This window comes from Tiliqua scincoides, chromosome 7, assembly GCF_035046505.1.
Source record: "Tiliqua scincoides isolate rTilSci1 chromosome 7, rTilSci1.hap2, whole genome shotgun sequence".
NCBI lineage: Eukaryota > Metazoa > Chordata > Lepidosauria > Squamata > Scincidae > Tiliqua > Tiliqua scincoides.
The window spans coordinates 55,993,704-56,021,524 of record NC_089827.1 but is presented as its reverse complement, the minus strand read 5'-3'; the positions used below and the strand labels follow the sequence as shown (position 1 = coordinate 56,021,524).

At 44.7% G+C, this 27,821-nt stretch overlaps 1 protein-coding gene across 3 annotated transcripts in view; it reads left to right on the top strand.

Moving 5' to 3' along the window:
* Positions 1-27,820, top strand: part of PLA2G6 (phospholipase A2 group VI) — a 30,166-nt gene extending 2,346 nt beyond the window's left edge. Inside the window, exons 2-17 of one of the 3 annotated variants that reach the window (XM_066633488.1) lie at positions 3,627-3,867; positions 5,779-5,994; positions 8,322-8,505; positions 8,969-9,156; positions 9,993-10,089; positions 12,626-12,808; positions 13,157-13,265; positions 13,773-13,925; positions 14,694-14,784; positions 15,856-16,019; positions 18,135-18,285; positions 19,863-20,002; positions 20,096-20,250; positions 22,102-22,269; positions 24,092-24,165; positions 26,087-27,820. In XM_066633488.1, the coding sequence (XP_066489585.1) occupies positions 3,668-3,867; positions 5,779-5,994; positions 8,322-8,505; positions 8,969-9,156; positions 9,993-10,089; positions 12,626-12,808; positions 13,157-13,265; positions 13,773-13,925; positions 14,694-14,784; positions 15,856-16,019; positions 18,135-18,285; positions 19,863-20,002; positions 20,096-20,250; positions 22,102-22,269; positions 24,092-24,165; positions 26,087-26,222 (2,409 nt within the window). In that variant the 5' untranslated portion in view covers positions 3,627-3,667 and the 3' untranslated portion in view covers positions 26,223-27,820. The remainder of the gene's footprint in view (positions 1-3,626; positions 3,868-5,778; positions 5,995-8,321; positions 8,506-8,968; positions 9,157-9,992; positions 10,090-12,625; positions 12,809-13,156; positions 13,266-13,772; positions 13,926-14,693; positions 14,785-15,855; positions 16,020-18,134; positions 18,286-19,862; positions 20,003-20,095; positions 20,251-22,101; positions 22,270-24,091; positions 24,166-26,086) is intronic. The other 2 variants (XM_066633489.1, XM_066633490.1) reach the window with 2 other exon arrangements.
* Position 27,821: the final 1 nt, after the last annotated feature.

The window sequence follows — 27,821 nt, the reverse complement described above, 5'->3', positions numbered from 1 at the left end:
GTACTTTATTCAACTATCTGATAAAAGCAGGGCTCCTTCCCATGACACTCATCTTCTACAAGAAACCACTGCAATGTAGGAAATAGTGTGTTCCCTGTGTGTAGTCTGTGATGTGCCACAATTGCCCATGAGTGTGCTTCACTAAAGGGCCATGTGCTATGAAGCTACAGTTGGTTGTGACTTCCCAGCGTGAACTCCTCATGAACACGCAATGATGTACGTCATGTTGCATATCATAATTGATATGTGGGTTGCACATTGTTCCCTTACTTGGACATGCTTTCCATACAGGAAGTACATAATATATGAAGCAGCCCTTGGGTTTGTTCAAGCTGTCAGTGGTTGGGGTTTGAGGTTTCCTTTAGAAATGGGCTTGGAAATGTTTTGCTCTTTTTTACAGGGTTGTGTCTCTGAATGTGTAAGAATAACTAGCAGATCTTTTTCAAGGGTAGAAGAGTGGGAGCTTAGTGGTGAAGCCCATAGATTGCATGACCCTGTTAACTGGGCAAAGAATTGGCTTTTAAGTGGTAGTTCTGCTATGTTGGTATAGATCACAAAGTAACAACGCTGGGCACTTGGAACTTGAATAAGGCTCTTAATAGACTGGCTTGTTTTAATGGCCCAGATCCCTGTCTTCCTGTCTTCCCTCAGGGTGGAATAACAGTTGACAAAAGTTGCCAACCACTTTCCACAGGTATGTTATAAACAAAAAAACTGAAGGAAATATCTACCAGACAATTACAGTGTATAGATCCCTTTGAGTAATCCTGTGAGCCTAGTTCTAGCTGTGGGACCTGGAAAATGATAAAAACAACATTGCTGTTGTAGCTGAAGGGTGCTTCTGTCTGCTGTTTTAACAAGTATCTAAAGACACTGGTTAAAACAGCAGACAGAGGCGCCCTGCAGCTGCAGTGGCAATGTTTGTTTTTTAAAATCATTTTCCAGGTCCCATAGCTAGAGCTGGGCTCAGAGAGATTCTTCCACCCAAGTGTTGTTGAGTGCTATTTGGGATCCCTCAAGTGAAGGTTCTATGAATGTGATCCCAGGATATTGCTGATTGAAGCTTCTTCCCCTTATTGCATCCTGTAACTGTGTTTTCCTGTTTTCTATGCCTGACCCACATCCTCCAGCTCCAGAACACCTGCTGCTTTCTTTAAACAAACTGTGTGGCCCTTAATTGCAAGAGACGGGTCAACACCCTGCATGCTTCCTCTTTTCATCCTTAAATTGACCTCACCACAGACAATACCAGCCTTTTGTTTCTGAAATTCTATGTGTGGGTGCTCAGAAACCTGTGTCTGTATATCAGAGGGTTTATAGGACCCTGTGCTGAACTATATTGTGCAGTTTGGGCATCTCTGACCCATAAGCCATTGACAGGAGCTCCTCACACCACCTGTAGCATCAGGGAATGACAGCTTGGTGGCCCACAATATTTGGGAGGCAAGAGAGGTGCAACTCCTACAGTAGTGGCAACTGAGCACAGCACTGTAGCTGAGGGCTTCCCTGTTGCAGCCCCTCCTGGGCCAGTATCTCTGGCTCTCACAAGAGGACAGTGTGGCATCAGGTGCATATATAGCTTGTTGCGTGCTGTTTGAGCAGTGGAGGGAGTAAGTGCTGGGTATGTTGGCTGACTCTAGACTTGGCTTCAGAAAGAGGTTTCCAGACAGGTGGGATGAGCAGAGTAAGAAGCGGATGCTGCAGAACCAACTTTCTGCTCAACTGAGGGGAGCAGGTGCCAGCCAGGGTATCACCCAAAGTCAAATTTTGATAGTGTTTGTGGCGAGGGAGAGTGTCATCCATCCATTTTGATTCTGCTCCTCTACCCTAATAAGGGGCCCTCAAAGCCCCAATCAATTAAAATACAAATTATAGTTATGGTTATAGGCATCCTTCAGTCTGGGAAGACTATGGTATTGCGCTCTGAATGGTGGTTCTGGAACAGAATGTCCTTTCCAGAGTGTGAAGCCTGGGTAGAGTAGATATGGAGGATAGACTGTTACCCATGCAGCAAATCCCCCCTCTCCACGTTGCTGGAATGGTCCAACAGAAAGGCAGAAGCCAATACGGTTGGTTCCAGCGGCGTCGCAGGAGTTGCCAGAATGTGACTGTGTTCAGCCATGAACTGCCTCAGGGACTCCGGCTCCGGATTTTGCCTCGAGGTTGACTCCTGAAGCCTTTTCCAGAACTGGATGTAGCCACAAGGCAGTGGAGGTTTGGAATCAGAGTTTTCCTTCTCTCAGATGAGCTGCCTTCCCAGGCTATTGAGTCCCATCTACCTGGTGGTTGTTTAGTCGCCTCTTACGACAGGTACAGCCAAACTGAGGGCCTATTCTTATCCTCCAGCCCCCAGGGGTGTAAAAATTATGCATAAAATTTACCCTGCACATGCCCGATCTTATCTGATTTCGGAAGCTAAGCAGGGTCAGGCCTGGTTAGTATTTGGATGGGAGCCTGCCTGGGAATACCAGGTGCTGTAGGCTTATACCATAGTCTTTCGAGACTGAAGGTTGCCAACCATAAAATACAAATAAGCAATTTAAAACAGCAGTTAATGAAATTAAAAAATAATAATAATGGATATGGCATCAAAAGGTGAGAAATGGTGTAGGTGTATCTACCTCAGGAAGAGGAGAAGCAGACTCTCACCTTAAATGAAACACTTGGTGAAACCAAAAAGTTTTCAGCATGTGCCAAAACATCACCCAGTTCACAGGGAGTTCCATAACCTGGGTGCCACAATTGTAAAGGCCCTATTACTTGTCATCACCCACTTGATAAGCAGGGATTGCTCAGCAGCAGAGTGTGCAGTTTCATATTTCAAGAACCACTCCGTGGCACCCTCTATGGCTCAGGTCTCTCATTGTCGAGGGTGGAGGGGACATTTTGCACTCTTTCCTCACAACTACATCCCCAAGTGAAACATTTAACTTCCCCCCTATAGGAGTGAATAGCACTCGCCCTCACCTCAGCTACCTGTGAGCCAAAGGTGGGGAATACTTTTAATTAAAGTTAGATTTTCATTTGCTAGTCAAAAGAATCCACAGGTGTCTTCTGTCAGATTTCTCTGAGGAGGGCATTTATAATGTTTCACTCCCTTGTAGATGTACTATTTCTCTTCTCCCTGCTTGGCTGAGAAATACAATGTGCCACAGGAAGACAATTTCAGGACTGACTACCAAAAGTATCCTTAAAGTAGAGAATATGGCAACTGTAACCATAGGTGAAGGGAAAACCTGTCGTTTGGGTAGAGCTTATCGCAAAGCGTAGGACAGATGCACTCTCTTCAGATACAAACCCTCATTAAAGATGTCAGCATGACTGATGCTATTACTATTGTTCTCCCTCATTTTAGTTGCCATGTAGCGATAGTGCCATTTTTCTGCCCTGCCTTATGACCTTACTATCATGGCTGTTGATAGACCTCCTCCATGAACTTGTCTAATGGCCCAGAATGTCCGATGAGATCATTGTCTCTCAGCCCATGGTATTAATATACATTAATGTTAAATATATTTGTGTTTGAGTGGTATTGTGGGAGGAGGGAACAGAAAATGGTTATGCTGAGCAGATGGGTTTAGTAAATGACATTGGCATTGTCTGAATCTGAACTTTTCTTTCTGCAGCATTAAAAGAAGATAGTTTGGGGTATTTTTTTCAATGCAACATGCAGTTCTTTGGTCGTCTTTTGACCAATGTCACCAACTTGTTTTCAAACCCTTTCCGGGTGAAGGAAGTACCCCTAGCAAATTACGAGAATCGGACACGCCTGAGATGGGAGGACAGGATCATCTTGTATGATAGAAGTCCAACTAACTTCTGGGACTGCCTTCTTGTTAATCCTCATAATCAAATAGAGGCCTTCCGGTGAGTCAAAGAGAGGGACCTCCTTCATTTAAATTAAAAATAAAAATCCATTAACATTTTGAGGTTGAGAGCTGGGGAATGGGGAATGTTTGTGTGCAGTTTCTCCAGTCCAAAGGACCATGGTACAAAAGTCTTCGTTGTAGGAAAAGATTGCACCAAAGCTGGGTTGGGGAACCAGTGGGAGAGTCCAGTAGTTATCCTCATTGATCCAGAAAGGCAGTTCTGGGATGAATATAGAGAAGAGATGAATCCATTATACACCCAGCCCCATGAACCATCTCCAGTTATCTGTGAAGGAACTGGTCTGCACCCTGTGGTTTTATTCCTTATCTAGGGTTGATTACTCTGATGGATTCTGCATGGGGCTGTCCTTAAAGGTGACTTGGAAGCTTCTAACTAGTTCAGAATGCCACTGCTTCCTTCCTACCAACTGTCGAGAGGCTGGAGCATTTTCAACCTGTTTGAAACCACAAAGTTGGCTGCTGTTGAACATCCAAACCCATGTCAAGGTGGTGGTGCTTACCTTTAAAGCTTTGCATAGACTTGGGTCCAAATAACGATAGAAGACCACCTTTCCCTGTACAGGTCTTCTGCAGTTTGTGCTTTACAGGATGGGTCTTGTTTCATGTGGCAACACTGCACAAGCTGTGGACTTGAGCAGATTATTTACTGCAATTGCTATTGGACAGTAGAATAGCTTTCCAGGCGGGGCTTTGAATTGTTCGTCCTCATTACCCCCCCCCCCCAGCTTTTGGAGAAGGGTGTCAAACTCACCTGTTCAAAAATGTTTTGGCCACTGAGTTTGAATGAGATCTGGAGGCTGCCATGAATTGTATGCTTTTGTTGGAAGTGTGTGCAAACTGAGGTAGTGTCTCCAAACATTTTTGGTGGTTTCCCATCTGTGTACATGACAGGGCAGTGGTTCCCAAACTTTTCAGTACTGCAATCCACCTCATCCTCTGTGGCAGGTCGTGACACTCCTGGTGGTGCCGATGGGAGCCAAGGAAGCCTTCAGAGGGATACTCGGGGGGTCACACTGAGCTTCAGACCCACTCTGTCGTACTCTGCGGGCCTCAGAAAGACCCGCATGTCCAGTTTCTGGAAGCAGACTTGGATTGGCTTCTGAAAACCAAACATGGCATCTGGAGGCTTCTCTGGGCCATTCTGAAGCCCGTGGAGGCTGATAGATTGAACCTGGCACAACCCAGAGGAACCCCCTAGAGCCTCGCAGTAAGTGGTTCAGCTTATAAAATGGCTCCTTTCTGGAGTCATTGGAGAGCAAGGGTGGACAGGAGGGCCCAACTCACACCCACCTTTATGGGCTCGTGACCCACAGTTTGGGAACTCCTGTGATAGATTAGTTTCTTTTTTTGTCTAGTGGTGAGATTGCTTGGGTTCTTAGACAATTATCTGGCCCTAAAGGGCCACTACAAAACTTATTTGGAATTTGTTGCCAGTGGCAAAGAGTTGGCGTGATAGAACTGCTCCTGCGTTGAAAGAATGGTTAACCTGGAAGGGAGCAGGGAAGCTGCAACTCTGGAAGCTAGCAGAGACCTTGCAATTTGGATACTGATGCTTATCAGAATTTTTTTATTCTTATGATGGATTGCATATCTAAATTGGTATCTCTGTGAGCCTATGTTGCGATGGATAATTTAAGCAAAATGTATATGTGGGAGATAGGTACCAAATGGATAGCGTGTGTGTATTACAAATATGGTGTGTGTATTACATAATATGGATCAGTGGGTTGTATATTTATAAAAACAGGGAATTGTATGGTTCTTGCTGCTTTGTTGTGTTTATTTTTTTGTATAGTTACTGTTCAAGCAGTTCTATGGTTTTCTTGTTCTTTATTATAAGCTGTTTGGGGGGCAGGATATAGATCTTTTAAATGAATTCCCGCCATAGGCTCTTCCACCTAGACAGTGAAGCGGCTGCAAACGAGCACTTTGACCTGTTTGTGAAGCAATTGCGCCCTTTCTACGAGAGCTATCGTGATCCTTTGCCAGTAGACATCCTGCAACAACTGACAGACTGTTTTCGCAGCCACCCCAGCTGGTCACTGGCTCATGTAGCGGTAGAGGTTGGGCTTCTGGAGAGCTTTCGACACAATTGCATTCTGAGGTATGGCAACTGCTGTGGGCTCTTCTGCTGGGGATGGCTGGAAGTTGCAAGCTGGTTGAGGGCAATTTAGGTGAGAGAACTCCTTATTTCAGCCCACAGACAAAAGCAGCCTGCTTCTTGAAGAGTATAGTGGGCCCGCATTAGCCTTGGGGGTTCTGTCCCAGGAAACTCCATAGATAAGGAAAACGGGGGGTATTCAAACCTAAGGTTTTTGGGTCCCCCCCTACCCTCCAAACTGAACAGGAGCTGAGTTCCAGTAGGGTTCTGAGGGTCTTCTAAGGCCCGTAGAGGCAATGAGTGACTGTCCACTCCCTCTGTGGGCCTCAGAATGACTGTTTCAGTCCCCCCCCCCCAATACTTCTGGTTTCCCTTGAGGAAACGGCTCCTCTTGGCTCGGGAGGGTCCAGGTCTGCCCATGCGTGGGTTCAAGGGGACCCATGGATAAAGGAATCTGAGGCTTCCTAATCTGCGCACAACGTGAGCAGACTTGAATTCCCACTGAGTTGAGTGCTCACAGTGGGCCATTTAGTGAAGGTAACAACTTTTTACGTACATACCCTGCTTTATCTCACTAACAGGCATTAAAAGTGGTTTACGAACTTCATAAAAATATAAACATGATAAAGATATAAAAAATATAAACATTAAAATCTCCTAAAGCTAAGAGCAAGAAAAAAGTAGAAAACCTAGCAGCAAACAGTAAAACCCATGTGTCCACGAAACTAATCAGCATAAAATCCAAAATATCCATATTAAAAAGCCTAAATCTCAGAAGGCTAGTTTATAAAGAAATGTCCTTAGGTTCCCACCTAAGTTAGTTGTTGTTCTGTTGGGCAATCTGTTCTGATAATCAAAGCGGAATGAAGCATTGTCTGTCTGGATTATAAATTGATAGAGCCTGTTTAGTCCATTCTTCCAGGGAACTTGGGGCAATGTGCTTTGTCTCTGCAACTTGGGATCCCTCTGGTGGAGACGTTGTGGAATTAACCATGGGAACCTCCTATGTATGCTTTACTGCTGCTGTGTAGCTTTTTCCACCTGTTCCCAACGTATTGGAATAATCAACTATTATTATTAAAAATATTTACATCACTGCATTTCAACGCAAGGTAGTTCACAAAGCGGTTTACGCTGCAAAATAAATTGGTAAATGGCTCCCTGTCCCTGAAGGGCTCATAATCTTAAAAAAAGATGCAAAAGAGATACCAGCAACACCTACGGCTTTGGGCCTCTTCAGCCTAGAAAAGAGGCATCTGAGGGGGACATGATTGAGACATACAAAATTATGCAAGAGATGGACAGAGTGATGCTCTTCACACTCTCACATCCACTAAAATTGAGTGTTGGTAGAGTTAGAACAGACAAAAGAAAATATTTCTTTACTCAGCATGTGTTCGGTCTGTGGAACTCCTTGCCACAGGATGTGGTTATGGCATCTGGCCTGGATGCCTTTAAAAGGGGTTTGGACAAGTTTCTGGAGAAAAAATCCCATTATGGGTTACAAGTCATGATGTGTATGTGGAACCTCCTGATTTTAGAAATGGGCTATGTCAGAATGCCAGGTGCAAGGGAGGGCACCAGGATGCAGGTCTCTTGTTATCTGGTGTGCTCCCTGGGGCATTTGGTGGGGCCACTGTGAGATGCAGGAAGCTGGACTATGGCCTGATGCAGTGGGGCTGTTCTTATGTTCTACTGGGAAGGACCGTGTGCCTTAATGAAGAGGTTAATAAGGTGACACCTGTTTAAAATAAAATTCACCGCCATATCAAGCCATCGCTCTGATGATACAAAATTCATCTAATTGCCAGTTTGATTTACACATGGATAAGAACAATATTGGTGAAGAAAGAAGCATACTTTTATTTTTAAATGATGCATGCTTCATTTTCGGAAAAGCTTTTTCTTGCAAAAAGAGTGTCTTTTTTTTTTTAAGAAGGGTGCCTGCCATTGGTGGTTTTTGGAAAGATTGTCTTAAAATATTTTAAAACAAATCTAATTGGGAGCTCCTTTTAGTTAGTTTAAATGTTTTTGAATTTGATTTTCAAAATCAATTTCTCATTTAAATGTTGCTAGCCCTAGTAATAATGAAAGTTGGTTGTGGTCTTATAAAATGGGTTTAAATACCTTAGCTTAATGTTGTGAATGGCTGTTGTTTAATATGTAAATGTTTGAGCTTCTGCCTTAACAGTGCAAATATCGAGATTATGTCTTCTGCCTTAATGCATGACATTCAGAGGTCTGTAATTTTTTGTTGATCTTGGTAGCCAAGCCATAAATCCCATCAAAATATGGGGACTAGAATAGTATTCACCCGTCTTATGTTACAGCCTCATAAATAGCGACGAGTCTGACAATCAGTGTACTCCACTGCACTTAGCCTGTCAAAAAGGAGACTTGGAATGTATGCGGGAGCTGGTGGAGGAATGCCATTCCCGGCTGGATCTCAGAGACGGTAATGGAGACACGGTCTTCCACTATGCTGTCCGAGGAAGGAACCCCAAGATCATAGAGGTGAGAGGTTGAGGAGGTAGGTGCAGGGGGAAGAATGAAATGATACACAAAGCACACAGAGCTTACCATGTGTTAGAGGATTAGAGAGGTAGTTTTCCACAAGCAGATTAGACCAGTATTCATGCATGTCAGATGCATGCCTGAGAGCAAGACTACACTTTACTACACACGCACAAAGTTAATGTGTATTTAATGTTAGGAAAACAATGATTCAGTGCAGCCTTTTCTTAGTTTTTTGTGCTGGGAAGAGTGTGAGTTACATGTAAGTTACATTTCAAGGTGATTGTAGATGTGAGTGATGTTCAGTGGAATGCTCTTGCACAAGTGTGCCATGGAAAGCTGCTGTCAGGTTTGTTCCTGCAATAGGAAGAAGTACAAGTGACACTCCTGATCTGACACTCACTCGTAACTTCTTAGGAGCCTCTAGACTTGAGAGTGACCTGATGTTGTCTAATTGTTCTAGCTGCTGGGCAACAGGTCAACAGTTGCATTGAACACTCTGAATAACCATGGGGAGAGCCCTTTGCACATTGCCTGCCAGCTGGGCGACGACAACGCTGTCAACTCCCTTTTGAAGATCAGAGCCAAGTATGATACCATGGGGATACTGGGGTACCCTATCCACACTGCTATGAAGTATTCCCAGAAGAGGTGAGTTCGCTCACTCCTTTGGGTTAGAGGTACTAGAAAGCAATTTCGACTGATGTAGATACTGTACGGTTTGTGAGGGTGGGAGGCAAAATAACCCGATAGGAGTCTACTCTCTTCTCCCCCTGTGGGGGGTTCCACTTGGTGTGGGAAAGCCCTGGTGCATCCAAGCAAGTTCACAACAGGATTAATCGGCATTGGCATGTGAAGACTAGGCACGAGACCTCAGCAGGTAAAAAAATGGGGATTTGCCGGAGCGGCCAGACTACTACCAGACTGGAACCAATGGGGATTCCCTTGACCCTGTTTGCCCCATACTTTGCTTATCAGAGGGTATGAATTCATTTTTAAGAAATGACTTGTACCCATACTAAGCAGCTGCTTGCCTTGTCCAGGACAAGCACCTACTAGCCCAGGCTCCATCATCTCCTGCCCAACAATAGGAAAGCTATCTGTTCTTTTAGTCTCGGGCTATGAACTTTACCTTCTCATTTTGTCTTGGGTTAAAAGTCTCAGTCATCGGCTGCTGTAAGCACTCACATTTCTCCCTAGACACAGAACCCTGAGTTGACACAGTTGCAGCATTATTCTTTCTACAATTGCTGGACCAGCCTACGCTTTGACCAGTTAATCCAGAAACATTGCCTGTCCCGTGCGCACGCTGTTTATAGTGGCTCTAGCCACCATGATTCCTAGTGATGTTGTAGGAATACACTTGAGGGCTGGTTCTTGAAACCTTGAAATTATCTCACACCTGCTTACGGAATGGGCAGAAATCCATTAGCTGGAAGAGTGTGTCTCACCCCTTTATTGCTTCCTGCTTGCTCTTTCTCCTTGAGGTGTGTAAAGGCCCTGTTGGATGAGGATATCAACCAGATTCAGTTCCTGGACCCACGCTATGGAGCAACACCCCTCCACTGGGCCAAAAATGCTGAGGTAGGCCACAAGAATGCTGAGCAGGTAGCTGGCCACCTTACTTTAGCTCTTAGAAGTTTTGCTCCCTCTGTTAATGGCTGCAGGCAGAAATCCCCATCCCTTTCCATTTCCAGTCCTTTGATTTGTATATGAGGTTGCCAATTCCTCTGTCCTCAATATCTGCATGGACCCAAGATGTTTGTTAGGTGTTTATGTGTTGTAGTGTGATAGTATTAGGAGAAATTGTACATATTGAATATCTTCCTGATATACAACTGGTAAAAGCGTAGAGGAATCCATCTTCTAAAGCAGGGGTGTCCAAAGTTTTTGGCAGGAGGCCACATCGTCTCTCTGACACTGTGTCGGGGGCTGGGGAAAAAAAGAATTAATTTACATTTAAAATTTGAATACATTTACATAAGTTTACATAAATGAAAATATTAAAGAGGAACTTATATGAATGAATGAAGGTCATGCAATAGCTGAAGGCCTATAAAAGGCCTTGCACAAAGCAAGGCTGGCCTTTCCTTTGCTGCTGCTACTGCATCACAGATGTGAAACAACAAGCAGTGGAGGAAGCCCTCATCCCACAGCTCACGTGAGAGGTCAAACAGTTGCCCTCACGCTGAGAGCAATTGCGTCGGGCCAGTGTGGGCTGCAACAAATCTCCAGAGGCTCATTGGAGACTGGGGGCTCCTCGAGGGCCGCAAGTGGCCCCAGGGCCAGGGTTTGGACACCTCTGTTCTAAAGAAGTATTGGCCATCTGATAGTTTGGAGGTGAGGTGCTGTGATACCTGCTGTGAGGAGTTATTAAATTTCCCAGTCCCAAGTATGGTTACTCCAAATAGGTACCATTCATTTTCTTTAATTCTCTGGCTTGGAGGCATGCATGACTAGGTGCATCATATATGCAGTCAGTTGTTGACCAGCACGTTGTTACGTGGTGTGTACCTGTAGTGAGAAAAAAGGTGGGAGAAATGTACTCGTGGATAAGATTTGGAGGAAAGACTAGGATTGCAGCACACTATATACAACTTCTATTGGGCTGAGGATAACAGAAATTTTCCACACTGGGATCGGGCTTTATTTAAAAGAAACAAGGCCTATGAAATGAGAATGGACAAGCAAGTCTTGGTGGAAGAAGAGGCCTGGACAGGATTATAGGGTGTGGATCAAGGCAGTTCTAGGGTTAAGGCAGTGTATGGGGAACAAATCTTAGAGTCAGTTGGGTGTGCAGTGTACCTATTGGTAAGGGGTGCCTAAATGTATATGGGGGAAGAAGAATGAGAGATGTGGGCGGAAATCACTCTTATCACTCCTAATACTACCCCCTTGCCATTTCCTCTGTCTTAGCATTTGTCCTTTCATTCTATTCAGTTCCTTGCAGTGGTGCCCAATACTGGAAGCTGCCTTCCTGTCACTTGACCCATTCCATTCTCTCTGCTTGGTGCCTTCCTCATTATTTCACACTCTTGTCCTACTCTTCATTTATAGCAGTGGTGCCCAACATTTAGGAGCACACATTCCACTGAAACAAAAATTCAAATTGTCATGGACCGCAACCTCCCTCAGCCCTGCGCAAAAAAATACAATTAAATTTGTAATAGAGACAACTTATTATTTATGGAGAAGATTTGTCAGTTGCTGCATTTGTTGGCGGCTGTGGCTGTGGATGGTCTGTACTCTGCTGTTCCTGGTGATCTATGAGGAAACATCCCCTAAGCAAGAGCTCCCCCACAGACTACTAGAGAAGGCTGAGAGTGGACTGCTCACAGCCACAGCTGATGCAGGAAGTGATCAAAGGTGATCTTTTTTTCCTGAGACCTTGCGGAGCGCTTCTCAGGGTCTCATGAACCACCAGTGGTCACGGCCCACAGTTTGGGAACCAGTGACTTATAGAAATACATATTACTTTTAATGTGAACACTCCTCATTCCAACCTCATTGTATTCTGCAGCTGCTTAATGAGATCTGCAAATCATGAGAGGATTTATTTCTGAATGGTTGTTTCTGTTCCATCTGTTCCTTTTTATGGGCATTCCATGTCACTGATTTCAACATGTAATCAAATTCTTGTAGCACAGTTATAATATCATGGATTCAGTATTGCTCCCAACCTCTGGGGGAAGAGGATTGCTGTTGAAATATCAAGGTGATACATGTGAATGGAGCTTGTAAGTTTGTCTACAGTGTCCATTTGTGATTCTATGCAATATGTTTACTTCCAACCTGAAGAGCCTGTTGAGGCAGAAGCCTTAAGCTGCTAAATGTTGCATATATGCAACAGGAACCATATCTATCTATCTGGGCAGGGCAAAAATAGGTTAACTTAAGATTTTTGTGCTTTTATTGGTTGAGTCAAGTAGTAAGGACCCTAACTCTCCTTTTTAGCCCTTCTACTGAGAATTAAAATTTAGATGTATTGTTCACAGTCGCCTATGACCCACCAAGAAGTAAATCTTCTCTTGAATGCCCTTATAAGAAGCACTGGGGAGGAAAAGCAGGGCATTGCATGAGAACAGATTCCACCTCCTCTTCTTTCCCCTTGTGCACCTAGATGACCAAGTTACTAATTGAGTATGGCTGTGACCTGAACGCCCTCAGCATGACGGGGGAGACAGCTCTGCACATTGCTGTGCAGCGTGGCCGCTTTGACGCTATGATGGCCTTGCTTGTTCATGGAGCTCAGCCAAACATTAAAGAGAAGAATGGCAACACTCCGCTTCACCTGGCCATGAAGGTAGGGTTCTCATCAGCTGATACTTTCTTGCAGCGAGGTACCTGAGAGAGGCATTTTCTTCCTAAAGTACAAAGAGTTTATGCAGGAGGATCTTTTTGTTCTTCTTTTGCTACAGAGTTCATAATTCCCTGCTTAAATGTGTTCATTTGGTCCCTCAATCCCACACCCTAAAATGTTTCTTCAGGAACCTTGCTGTTTAGGGGTAGATAAATGTATTGGCAACTCAGAGTTTGGCAAAGGGGGGGTGAGGATTGAGTGAGCATTCCAGCGTGCTAAGTTGTTGGAGGGAGGGACACAAAAGGAACACTAAAGACGCCTTTTCCTTGACAAGCTCTTTTCTTCCCATAGCAAGACCACCTAGATACAATCAAGGCCCTGATTGTGTTTGGAGCAGATGTCGATGTCCCTAATGAGTTTGGGGAGACACCAGGTTTGCTGGCAGCCAGGATGAGCAAAGGTGAGGGGAAGCTGTGGCTTGGAGAAGGGGAGTTATGGGAACAGTGTGGCCTAGTGGATAGTGGGCCTCTGTCCTGTCACTGCTGACAGTGTGTGACAATGTATTTGTATGTGGGTCTTGCAACCAACTTTGTGAGGGCACATATTTGTTCTGCTGAGAAAGATTTGGGGCAAAGCCAAGGCAGCAGCCATGGAACAGTGATTTGGGGATGGAGCAGGCCCTCAGTACAATTTCAGTTGGTTGTTTTAAGGACACCCAAATGCCTGCCTTGCTGACAAAGAACCTCCAACCTTTAGGCTGCAATCCTATGCACACTTTCCTGGGAGTAAGCCCAATTTAACACAGTGGGGCTTATTTCTGGGTAAGATTGTGCCTAGGATTGTGCTGTCAGTCTTTCAGATGCAAACATGAGCCAAATAGATGGGATTGAGCTCATTCAGGACTTCCAACGGTGGCTTCAATCTAATGGTTTCCTCTCTAATGTGTGTGACATCCTCACTGTGCAAGGTGTCAACAGGAAGGTGCTCTTAGAACTGCTGCAAACTATAGGGACTGAACGCTTCATCCCACCTGGCAGACCCTCAGAATCGACAACAACAGTAGCATCTACTTTGACCTTACTGGACAAATCATCCCCACGGATTTCTAACTCAAACCTAGGTAACAGACTACCTAGCCCTGCACCTGCCTCTCTTTCTTTCACTCTCTTTAGACTACTTCTTGTGTTAGAAAATTAGAGTGGAGGTCATCAACACGTAAGAATGAACATGTCACCTGGATGTGCATTGTTACATATGATGATTGCATACAGGTTTTTCAGTGTGTATGAATCTGCTGGGAAACCCCAAGCAGTTGCACACAGAAGAATGCTGAGATTTTTCCAAGTTCCATAGTAATCCAGTGGGGCTGTTCTTATGTTCTTATGTTAATGTACCTCCTGACCGAATCACTATAATTTCCTCCTCTGTTTTCTTCTAGTTTGTAAAACGTTTCAATCAGTCATTCTTTGCCTATTGTTTAGAATTGGGCAGGTGTCAAAACACATTGTTTGCGCTACCCCTTTTCTCATCAGGCAGTCTAAAGGTGTTTTCAGGTTTCCTGGCCTGAGTATAAAGGGTAAAAAGAGGTATAATGATGGCTGAATCAGACAGCTGAGCCAAGCTGTCTCCATTTTGAACGTGGACAAAGGCTTTACCAAAGGGTGACAGGTTCCCAAGCACTGCACCATCCTGAATTGCAGGGTGTTTTATAACTGTACCAGTTACTTAACTTCTTTCTGTGTAACACATAGTGGTGCAGGAGCATTTTTGTCTGTTGGATTTGATCAATGGGGGAGGCAGAAGGCATAATCCTAAGGGATCAGGTTCTTTAGGCATGCCTCTTCTCACATCACTAAATGGATATTTGTGTTTTTCTGTGCTGTTCTAGAGTTGAGGGACATCATTCATTTTTCTGCAGCACTTGGAACCTTGCTGAAAACACCAGATGTGGTGGATTCTAACACCAACAGGAGGAAAACGTAAGTTAATACAATTGGTGGGATTTCTTTCATTTGGCCTCTTTTGTGCTGGTAGACCTGTGGAAGAGAGAGTACCGAATTGCCAAAAAGGAGGGATTCTCGCCCAACCTTTTTGTTCTCTCCTGTGTTACAAGCATACTTCAAAGGCTTGAAGTGGGAGAAGCAATAGGGCATCTCTTTGCTCACGGAAGATCTCTGGTTCTATCCCTGACATCTTCAGTAGGACTCCTGTCTACAACCCTGGAGAACCTCTGCCAGTGTGTGGATGTGTGGATCTTTCTGAGCTAGATGAACCCATAGTTTGACATGGTTGACGGCAGCTCCGTATGTTCTTATGAGTCAGATGCATCTATATCATCCCTTTTTGCATCACAGTGTTCCTTAACAATGAAACACTTAAAATACAATCAAACAACATCAAAATACAGTTAGCATCAGATTAAGATCATGTATTGAGACAATCATTCTAAAAATCTTGCTGGAGTGAAGTGGTATTTACTGCTCCCCCAAAACCTGCTGTGATTGGGCCATGCGTTCCCCCCCCCCCGGGATGATCTTCCAAAACATGGGCACTGCTGCAAACAAGAGCCCCTTTCTTTGACTTGCCCACTTCTCCTCCAGTGGTGGGAGAAACCAAGAAGGGCTGCAAGAGGAGAGCAGAATTCTTAAATTGCCTTGTACAGGAAACAGCAGCTCTTGAGAATTTGCAGCGTAAACTCGCTGTATTTCGATGGTTTGTTATGTTTCCACCCGAAGCTGGGTATAGGGGTACGGTCCCTTAGTGATGATCTTATGATGAAGATTAAGAATTTTAAAATACTGAACTGCTTTTCAACAAAAAGCTTATAGTGGTTTATATGGCAAAAGAAATGGGGGAAAATGGTTCTCTGACTCCAAAGCGCTCACCAAAAAAGTCGTCAGCAAACAACCACTTGAAAAGACACAATGCTAGGTTAATATGGATTGTTGCTTTCCCCTCTGCTACATATAAAAAGTGCTACTTTTGAAGGTGCCTTTTTGCCCTCTTTAGCAGGGGTACATTGAATTTCTCTTCTCTTTCTCCTTCTCTAGTGAAGATTGTCTCTTGAGCCTGGATGGCGGTGGCATCCGAGGCCTGGTGCTCATTCAATTTCTCATTGCTATAGAGAAAGCTGCAGGTCGTCCCGTCAGAGAACTCTTTGACTGGATCGCAGGGACTAGCACAGGGGGGATCCTGGCCCTGGCTGTTGTACATGGTAAGAAATGATGGGAGCTGCGTTCTGTTGGGAGGGGAAGTAGCCCAGTTGGCTGTGGAAATATGACTGAAGGGAGGAACAGAAGAGGGTCACTGCGGTGTTTGAACTTGCCTGTAAAGGTGGTTGTGGGAGAAATGGCCTTGCTTGAAGGTTATTTCCCAGAAACCAGTGGTTCTCTTCATGAGAAATGGTTGGAAGTGGGCTCTAGATTTTTGCTAAGACAACGTGCATTGCAGTTGTGTGTACAGTAGCCTGCCCATATCTGCGGACACAGTTATCCGCAGATCACTAATTCCCTTGACATCACACTCATAGTTCACCGATCCTATTCCTCTGTCCCCATTTGCAAACTTCCTGTTGCTGTCTCCTCTGCTCTCTGGGTTTTCTCTCTATCCATCTTTGTTGGCAGCCCTTCAACCTGCTTCGTTCTTGGTAGGGCTGCCAACAAAGACGGACTGCGAAAGAACCCAGACCACACAACAGCTACAACACTACCAGAATGCCTTACACCAGCTTGGCAAATGGGGTTTGCAGCTATCTGTGGTTTCATGTATCTGTGGTGACAGTGGGAATGTATTCCCAAGGATTAAAAAGTTACTATTTTTTTTATTTTTGCTTGCTGCTCTTCCAGGAACAGCTGCCAGTCTGGCAAACAATATAAGAATTAAATAGGCTGTTAAAATGAAAGCAAAACAACTGGATGCAAAGTTTTGTTGTTGTTGTTCATTGGCATAGTTGGAACAATACAGAGCACTGTACTACCCCAGAGTCAGTCTGGCACATCAGACTTGCTTGGGTTTTTAAGCCTTGACAAGTGGAGCTTGCACACGTTCAGTTATCTTTCTGCAAGTATGGGTTAGAACAGGGCAGGGTGATGTGAGAGACAGGATGGTATAGTGGTTTGGGAGGTTCTGGGCATCAGCGAAGTCGAGCAATTTTTCATCATCGCTGTTATGGATGCCAAATCCGTGGCCGCTGTGGCTACTGTAGCTTTCTGCTGCTTTGCCGACAGGGCCATTAAGGTTGCCAGCAATGACGGTGTAGTCTGTGGGGTGAGTCTCTTTGACTTTCTTGTCGAGCAGCTGCCAGAAGGCATCCTTGGCACTGTTAGTGCAGCCAGTCTGGGGTGTGTAGACGGAGATCCAGGTTCAGATCCCCCCTCAGTCATGGGTGACCTTGGGCCAGTCACTTTCTCTCATTCTCATCTACCTTATAGGATTGTTGTGAAGACAAAAGGAGGGGAGCAGCTGTGTATACTGCCCTGAGCTCTTTGGAGGAAGGGTGGTATAAAAATGTGAAAAATAAAAAAAAATTTAAAAAAAAAACACAGCTGTTTTCCTAATACAAAACTTAGAATTTCTGTGCAACAATTGGGACCTGTCACAAAATGTTGTATCTCCTCCTAATGCCTACCTCCAGAATACTATAAGCTGCTGGATTGTAGACCTCAAGGCAGCCATTTCCTGCCTCCCTCCCCCCAACTTGACTTTTTGGTTTAATTTCTCTTCCTGCTGTCATCAACCTTCTGTGGCTTTCGGGGGAGGGCACTGAATAAGCAGAGTGATAATATAGCTATTTGAATTTGCTCCCTATGTTTTCTTTTAATCTACAAATGTACAAACCCTTCTACATATGGAATCTCCCAAGAATGTAAAAACTTCTATCCTGTGTTGGGCTTGACCTGTTTTTGCTTGCAGTCTGATAGGTGCTCCACTACCTGAGTTCACTGTTAGTATATAAACAGGTTTGCCATTGGTAAATATGTTATGATAAACAGTCTTCCATTCTGGTAGACCACATCCTGGAAGACCCCACCTACCCTCAGTGGCTCATGGTCTAAAAGGATCCCTCCTTTTTGGTGAATTTATCATTGCATTGTTGTATTTCATTTGACTTGCTGTCATACAACTGTTTCGGTTCCCATCCCTGTGTCCATCTTCCTTCATCAACCCCATCCCTGTCTGACCTTGAATTCTTTTTGGGTAGTGATATTTTCTCATTCATGTTTACAAAGTGAACAGCTACAGCTTTAAACGCACTTAGCCATCTGTCTTGTTTGTCGCATCAGCCACCTTTTGCTCCTGAATTACTGGTAATGCCTTTTCTACATCTCAGGGAAGCCCATGGATTACATGCGCTGTGTGTATTTCCGCATGAAGGATGAGGTTTTTCGAGGGTCACGACCCTATGCGTCAGAACCGCTGGAGGAATTCCTGAAGAAGGAATTTGGAGAACAAACCAAAATGACAGATGTGAGCACACCAAAGTAAGTCACAACAACTGCACTGGCTGAGCAGATATCACAGGGGCTTCTTTTTCCTCACCTTTAGTACCTATCAGAGACTTTTACTCTGCCATGGGTAGATCTAGGGAAAAGATGAGTAATAAATATATTTATATACAGGTGGAGCCTATTTATCCACGTTAGTTCCGTTCCGTGACTCGGCGCCATTAACAAAAAACGCATTGTGCTAAATTCCATAGAGTTATGCAAATACACTGCAGCTTGACACTTCCGGATGGAAGGAAACTAAGGCAGCTGTTATCAGTCCCCTCCCCTCCATACTCGGCCCTCCCTGTTGCCAGCTGCTGGGCTTCTTTCACATGGGATGCTGATCTTTTAAGAGTCCAGCCCTATGCGTTTCTACCCATTGTAGTCAATGGGGCTTACTTCCAGGAATGTGGAGTGGATTGTAGTCTAAATCTCATGCTTTGCTTGGTGGGAAGGCTTGCTTGTGTCCGTGATAGCCTGCACCATGGGGGGGGGGGTGGTTTGTGTCGGTTATTGCCTGCACCATCTCAATGGGGGGGAATTTGGCAAACACTCCCTGGGTTTTTTAAAGCAATCCCCTCTCTTGCTACCACACCTGCCCCGGTGAGAGTGAGAGCTCCACCTTGCTGCACATGTTCTAGCTACAGAGATTTTTGCCCCCCCCTTCAGCCTCTTTGCTGGCTCAGGGGCTCCAGGAGTGTTACTGTTCCTTTGCAAGGGGAACCACTTCCAGGGCTCCAGGGCTTATTTCCTTGCCTGGGCAAGGCAGAGCCTTTTTGCAGTGTTTTGGGCTGTCTGGAAATGGAGCGAGATGCCAACGCAGGGCAAAGGAAGCAAAGGTGTGTGTGACTTTTGGTTCCCCCACTCCATTTGTGTTGAGACAGATCCGCAGATAAAAAATCTGTGGATAAATAGGCTGCACCTGTACATAGTATCAGGTTGCCATACTGAGTTGGATCATTGGTCCATCTAGCCAAGTATTGTATAGTCTACATCAATGGTTCTCAAGCTTTTTAGCACTGATTCCACTTTTTAGAATGACAATCTGTCTGGGACTCACCAGAAATGATTTCATGGCCAGAAGTGACGAAATCAAGCTGGAAGTGCAGTCACTGTGATGCCGGAGTCTGCTTCTTTCCTGAGAATGCAACAATAAATTGGGTTATTTCTCAGCTATTTTCCAATAGCAAAGTGAATCGGAAGAAAAATAAAGACCATCTACAACCTTGATATAATCAAAATAATCACACAGCCTTTCCAGCATCCCATCTTCCCATATTTTCAGTGGCATTTGCACTAGGTGTTATAGAACCCACCAGAAATTGGCTTGCGACCACTTAATGGGTACCAACCCACAGTTTGAGAAACACTGGTCTACACTGACTGGCAGTGGCTTTCCAAATGCTTTCAGACAAAAGTTGTCCCCAGTATCTGTTGCTTAAGATGCTTAAATAGGAATTGAACCTGGGAGCCAGGGATTGAACCTGGTACCTTCTGAATGCATTACTACTGGGCTATGGCCTCTCCTCTACAGTTAAAACCCAGTCTCGTCTGTCTTGATCCTCTTTCAGAGTCATGATAACAGGAACTCTGAGTGATCGGCAGCCTGCTGAGCTCCACCTTTTCCGGAATTATAAACGCCCAGAGGCAAAGCTCGGAGCAAGCAGTTACAAAACAACAGCCTTGTTCCAACAACTGACCCAACCAGAAGGTAAAGACTTGTTGGTATACAAATTCAAGGAGTGCGAGTTGTTTGTGCCAGGGTGGCAAGGAAGGCACATCTCCCTTTGTTTCCTTCCCATAGATCAGCTAGTGTGGGAGGCTGCTCGCTCCAGTGGTGCTGCACCAACATATTTTCGCCCTATTGGACGGTTTCTGGATGGAGGGCTGCTGGCCAACAACCCTACCTTAGATGCCTTGACAGAGATCAATGACTACAACAAATCTTTATTCCAGAAGGTGTGAGTGTACACTTGCAGACATCTTTCTCAATACCTTTTCTAATGATCCCAAGCATAGAATTGGCCTTCTTCACTACCGCCGCACATTGGGTCAACACTTTCATCGACCTGTCCACCACCACCCCAAGATCTCTCTCTCCTGATCTGTCACAGACAGCTCAGAACTCATTAGCCTATATGTAAAGAACCCATCAGCCTGTATGTAAAGTTTTGATTTTTTGCCCCAGTGTGCATGACCTTACACTTACTGACATTGAAGCACATCTGCCATTTTGCTGCCCATTCTGCCAGTCTGGAGAGATCCTTCTGGAGCTCCTCACAATCACTTCTGGTCTTCACCACTCGGAAAAGTTTGGTGTCGTCTGCAAACTTAGCCACCTCACTGCTCAACCCTGTCTCCAGGTCATTTATGAAGAGGTTGAAGAGCACTGGTCCTAGGACAGATCCTTGGGGCACACCGCTTTTCTCTCCATTGTGAAAATTGCCCATTGACACCCACTCTCTGTTTCCTGGTCTTCAACCAGTTCTTAGTCCATGAGAGGACCTGCCCTCTAATTCCCTGACTGTGGAGTTTTTTAATAGCCTTTGGTGAGGGACTGTGTTGAACACCTTCTGAAAGTCCAGGTATATAATGTCCACGGGTTCTCCCGCATCCACATGCCTGTTCACCTTTTCAAAGAATTCTATAAAGTTCGTGAGGCAAGACTTGCCCTTACAGAAGCCATGCTGATTCTCCCTCAGCAAGGCCTGTTTGTCTATGTGTTTTGAGATTCTATCTTTGATGAGGCATTCCACCATCTTACCCGGTATAGATAGGCTGACCAACCTATAGTTTCCCGGGTCCCCCCTCTTTCCCTTTTTAAAGATAGGCATGACATTTGCTATCCTCCAATCTTCTGGCGCCGTGGCCATTTTGAGGGACAAGTTGCATATTGTTCTGGTGGTGGACAATCGTTCTGGTGGTGTTGGTTCCCCTCAGCCTGTCCTTCGGGACCAGGTCATATTTGCCTGCTCTTGAGTAAACACGCCTTGCTGCTCCTTTTAGTTTCCATAGGGTGCAATACATTTTACTTGTCAGCTATCAGCTTGTTAGTTTCATGACCCACTAAAAATCAGTTTGGGAACCACTGGAGTACTCTAGGGCCAATGAAAGCTCAATGAAAGTAGTTTTGTTAATCTTTAAGGTGCTATAGGGCACTCTGGCAGTTCTGATACATGGGATAAGTGCCAGTTCATATGTTAGATTCTTTCATGAGTCCTCATGTATACAGAAGTCTTCACCTATTTCTCGTCAGGATTGAAATGCACTACCAGATCGATGCACCAAACACTGTCATATTGATGCTGTTTCACATTTTTGTCCCATCCTTCCTCCACAGATCTTGTGGTGGTGTGCAAGTTTTCCCCCCCTTTTATTCTCACAACAATCCTGTTGGGTAGATTGGGCTGAGAAATCACTCGCTCTCCTAGGTCACCAAGGAGAGTGATCCTGGGTCACCAGGTGAGCTTCATGGCTAAGTTAGACTTGGATCAGAAAGACCCAGGTTCAAATGCCAACACTTAACCAATATATCACACTGACCATTGTATGATATAGTTGGAATCAAGCGGAATACTAATTTAACTTCTTGGTTATGGTGCAGAATTTGAGCACAATCTGAACATTTGTGTGTTCTGATTGGAAGGGTTGATCATGGCAGAAGTTTGGCAGAAGCTTAACTCTGTCATCTTATCCATGAAATGAAATAAAATAAGAATAATGGAACCAATACAGGAAATTTAGGCCATTATTTCCTCTCTAAGATGTGATGCACAAATTCAACCTTGCAATAAAGGTCTCTTCTTCCAGAATGAAGGCCACAAAGTGAAGAAGTTGGGATTGGTGGTCTCCATTGGAACAGGGCAGGCCCCTCAGGTACCTGTGAGCTCTGTGGATGTCTTCCGCCCCAGTAACCCTTGGGAGCTTGCAAAAACTGTCTATGGGGCCAAAGAGCTGGGCAAGATGGTGGTGGACTGTGTGAGTATTGGATAGCAAAGGGTTAGGCCAATAAAGTGGAGACAATGTGTGGGGATCCAGGTGTTGACTGATGATTTCTCCATTTAGCAAAGAAATTATTTGCTAGAAATCACTGCAGTGCAGTTTTACCGAACCTGTTCATAAATACTTCCTTTTGTTGATTTTTGTTGTTGAAATGCATTGGCAACACCAGTCCTAGCAGCTGTCCTGTCTGTGTGTTGTGAGTTTGCAGCTGTCCTTGGTCTTCATTTAATTGTTCCATCAACTGTGTAGGTATCATCTTCTTCTAGCTGGAGTCAGGATCCTCAGAGTGAGAAGTGGGTCTTCCTAAGGTGGCACAAGCAAGAGCCAGGCCAGATGTGAACACCCTTACCCTCTCCCAATAAGAATCAGTCTGTCTATTATGTAGATGGTTGTGTGCCGAAGCCTAGGAAGGGCGGCCAACTCAACCTCCTGTCACTTGCTTTTTCCTTTCCCACCCCCTTAATTACACTTGTGTAATTATACTTGTGTTAATTAGACAACACAATAAGAAGTTGTGCAGCAACTTCTTATAACATGAAATTCTTTCAATCCAAAGTGGGAGAAGCCTCTATTCAAAGAACTTTGTTAAATGTTGATTCAGTGTTAATCACCCTCTTTCATGACTACTGAAGTCTTTTTGCTACAGCATTTTTAAAATTCTGTGTGGATGGTGCAGAAAGCTGCAGGGTAAACTTATGATTCCTTTTCAGAATGATGGGACAGAGATGGTTGTTCCTGAAGTAATTGATTTGCTTGGCAGTGGAACCCACTAATGCAATGTTTCTCAAACTGTGGATTGGGACCCACTAGGTGGGTCATGAGCCAATTTCAGGCAGGCCGCCATTCGTTTCAATATTTTTGTGCAAGAGAAGGGGTCAGTGGAACACTTTGTGGAGCACTGGGAAGACTAAATAGAAGTAAAGGGTTAAACACCTCTGCCTTGACATTAGTCCTTATTCAGAACAAACCCCTATGTGGCTGCTATTTTAAAGTCCCAAACTAGACAAAAAGTTCAGTGTTGCATCTATTTTGACCCCAGCACAATGACCTTGTACAGTGTTTCCCAAACTTTTTAGTTTGGTTCAAAGAATCAAACTTTTTAGCATTGGGATCCTCTTTAAAAACAACAATCTATTGTGACCCACTAGACAAATTTCTTGCCTTATAGGTGAGTATCTAGGTGAATAACTCAGAAGCAGCACATCACAGGAAACGCCCAGAGCATGTTCTGAGGTTCATGGAGCTTCCGTGGCCTTCAAAAAACCCAGGGCCTTCAGAAGGTCTAAAAATGTCAGTTCTGGTTTTTGGACCTTTGAAAGGCGTTCTGAGGCATGGCCTCCTTGGAACACTCCCCAGATGCGACCACCGCACAACTCTGGTCACATTTGGTCAGGTGGGCCCGAGGCTTGTCGTGAGCCGGATAGAGGCTCACTGTGGGCTGCATCTGGACCCCAGGCCAGGGTTTGGAGACCCCTCATCTAATTAGTCAGTTGCTGGTGCACTGTCCTGAGCATCTTCTTCACAAAGTATCATGTAGGCCCTGAGAAATCAATATTGGAACTAATTGGGAACTAAATAAAAAAATTACGCTGCCTGCTGCTGTGTTCTTCCACTATGTTTCAAGCAGTGTATGAAACAATGGTAGATGTATGAAGAGGAAACTTCTTTCAAAGCAATTATTGTGCAAAACTCATTTTTGCTTGGTTTTTCTGCTCTGGTTTTTGTGGGTACTGGGAAGGGTGTTCTTTGGATGGATGAAAGTTCTCTGTTTAATGACTATAGCCATGTTTCTTTCCAGTGCACTGATGCCAATGGCCCAGTTGTGGACCGTGCAAGAGCCTGGTGTGAGATGATAGGTGCCCATTATTTCAGGTATGTGATTTGTTGGCAAGAGAGAGAGACTTGAACATAGCCGCTAGTTAAGGACAGAACCTTAGTGCCATTGAGGATTACAATATCAGTAATGTCAATGCTTCAATGTCAGTAAGTGTAAAGTCATGCACATTGGGGCAAAAAATCAAAACTTCACATATAGGCTGATGGGTTCTGAGCTGTCTGTGACAGATCAGGAGAGAGATCTTGGGGTGGTGGTGGACAGGTCGATGAAAGTGTCGACCCAATGTGCGGCAGCAGTGAAGAAGGCCAATTCTATGCTTGGGATCATTAGGAAGGGTATTGAGAACAAAACGGTTAGTATTATAATGCCGTTGTACAAATCGATGGTAAGGCCACACCTGGAGTATTGTGTCCAGTTCTGGTCGCCGCATCTCAAAAAAGACATAGTGGAAATGGAAAAGGTGCAAAAGAGAGCGACTAAGATGATTACGGGGCTGGGGCACCTTCCTTATGAGGAAAGGCTACGGCGTTTGGGACTCTTCAGCCTAGAAAAGAGACGCTTGAGGGGGGACATGATTGAGACATACAAAATTATGCAGGGGATGGACAGAGTGGATAGGGAGATGCTCTTTACACTCTCACATAATACCAGAACCAGGGGACATCCACTAAAATTGAGTGTTGGGCGGGTTAGGACAGACAAAAGAAAATATTTCTTTACTCAGCGTGTGGTCGGTCTGTGGAACTCCTTGCCACAGGATGTGGTGCTGGCGTCTAGCCTAGACGCCTTTAAAAGGGGATTGGACGAGTTTCTGGAGGAAAAATCCATTATGGGGTACAAGCCATGATGTGTATGCACAACCTCCTGATTTTAGGAATGGGTTAAGTCAGAATGCCAGATGTAGGGGAGAGCACCAGGATGAGGTCTCTTGTTATCTGGTGTGCTCCCTGGGGCATTTGGTGGGCCGCTGTGAGATACAGGAAGCTGGACTAGATGGGCCTATGGCCTGATCCAGTGGGGCTGTTCTTATGTTCTTAATATATTTGACTGTATCATAATTCCAAAGCACTTTCCTGTGACACTGAGCTTCCAGAGTCTTGCCCCCACATGGTAAATTAAATTGGGGGAATGCATTTTCCCCAAGATCACCCCTTGTCTAAGCTGGTAGCATGTAGCTTCAGTCAATGGCTAATCTGGAAGGCAGACTGTGGGTATAAAGTGAGTAGATAATCTGCAGAGCAAGGTGGGTATCAAGCAAGAAGGATTTGGTTTAGACTCAATCCAAACTCTAAACTAGAGAGTTTTTCTGATAAACTGGAGTATATTTGGGGGATTTGCAGGATTTTTCAAGGTAAAAGCCCATTGGCTCCTTATGTCTCTTGTTGAGTCAGGCTAGGTGTGTCAAGTAGCAGGCTGCAATACCTCCTTGTGGCCAACAGTATCAGCTGCACCCAAGAGCAGAGAATAGGAGGTTTAGGTCATGGTTCTTGCTTCTAGTGAACCACTATGATGCCACTGTTCCCAAAGCTTTGTTTGCTAGAGTCCCCAATTTGAGATCCACAAAGCCTTACACTTGGGGAACTTTGCAACTGAGTAAGAATCTGGACCAGTCTTGCATGTCCCAACTTGGCTTTCTAACTACCACATGCTCCTTTTTAAGAACTTCAGAATGCCAGATGCAAAGGAAGGCACCAGGATGCAGGCCTCTTGTTGTCTTGCGTGCTCCCTGAGGCATCTGGTGGGCCACTGTAAGATACAGGAAGTTGGACTCTATGGGCCTATTGCCTGATCCAGCGGGGCTCTTCTTATATTCGTAACGTAGATTTCTCTCCACATATGCCACTCTTTGCTCTCAAATACTGTTGCTTGCCTGCCTTCTCATCATCGGTTTCATGTATGAACAAAACTGCTGCCCTTGTATTCATTTGGTAATGCCTTCATGGTGTCCATCCACAGGTTCAACCCCCATTTGGGGGCAGATGTGATGCTGGATGAAGTGAGTGATACAGTTCTGGTGAACTTGCTCTGGGAAACTCAGATTTATATTTATCAAAACAATGAAAGGATCAAGCAAATAATAAAGCTACTTTGAGTTCCAAGATGCTTTACAAGACTGCTGTGTCACCATTGCCTCCCTGCAGCAGTGAAGTGGATTTTGCTGGCCTGTTGCTTACCTCTTCACACTGGGAAATGAACTGGAAGAATTTGGGGGATTCTTGGGTGCTTGAAATGTCTCTTGGCTCCAATACATCAGCAACCTGACAGAGAACTGTAAGGGTTTCCTAAATTTCAGTTTGTGTGATAAGATGGCATCTAACTGATCAGATCAGTCAGACCACCTCCCCTCTACTGGCTTGTAAAGCTAGTTGTGTAGTCTGAGAGTAGCTTCCTACTGCACCTTTCAGCCCCACATTCTATATGAGCTGTTAATACCATAGATAGTTTTAATTGCTCATTTGTCCATGTTTGCCAATTGGATTCAGAATTTCTGCTGCATAGGAGCTTAAGTAGTATTATAATTCTTCTGTTATCAGTAGACGTAGGGTTCCTTTGGTCACTGGATTCCAGAAACTGTCCCCTGGACGCTTTCCTACTACTTCAGATTCCTTCTCTTGATCTTCTCTACCTCTGAAGGAGGCCACTCAACTGACGTAAGCCAGTAGTTCTCCAACTTTTTGGGAGCTTTACTCCCAAAGTAAGTCTTTGCAGGTAGGGGTGAGGGCAGTGAAACTTTTCCTATGATCACATTGCTAAGGGGGTATGAGGGGGATGTGCTTTACTTATTGTGGGCTAAGACAAGCAGTAGGAGGTGTGGGGAACCCAGTGCAGCCCTCCTCGGGACTCCCTGAGGCTTGGAAACTTCAGAAATAGTGAGTGCAAACCACTTCCGGTTTGTGAATGCAACCAGGAGGTGGTTTGCGCTCATTTCTGAAGTTTTCAAGCCTTGGGGGGCCATGCAGAAGGGCTGCACAGGGCCCCCCACACCTCCTGCTGCTTGCCCTGGCCCACAAAGTAAAAGCACACTCCTCTTGCCCCCTTAGCAACGTGATCCTGGGGATCAGGTTGCTGCCTCTCCCATTCCCCCTCTCCTTAAAAAGGACAGGAAGATGTTACACTAATTGGTGGGTTGTGACCCACCAGTTTGAGAACCACTGACCTAAGTGGTGCAGAGGAAAGCAGAATGGTTGGAGGTGTAATTCCTGATCTGTGGCAAATTCTTGTAGCCTTTGTCCACTGGTGGAGGTGTGGAAGGCTTCTCACTTCCCCCTTCAACAAGGTTTCTTAATAGGAATAAAAAATATAAGTCTTGCTGCAGAGTAAACAGTAGACCAAAGAGATGTACTAATGACAAAGTAAACTGTCAACTAGACATCCATCTCTATGCCTGTTTTTCCTTTTCTCCATAAATTGGTTCCTTTCTGGGTTGGTTTTTTTCCCCCCATTGTGCTGCTGCCTTTTTTTCTTGAAGGCAAGAATTTGTAAGCTGCTGTTAACTAAATGTTGGTACATTTTTGACTAATTTTAATGTAATAGAATTCATTGGTACAACTGTTGAATTTCCTGGTTAATGTGAAATATTGAGATGTTTTTCCTTGTTTTTGTAAACCGCCCCTGCATTGCTTGATATGAAAGTTGTGCTGACATTCAAGACTGGGATAGCTCCACAAAACTGACACAGTATAAAATAAAC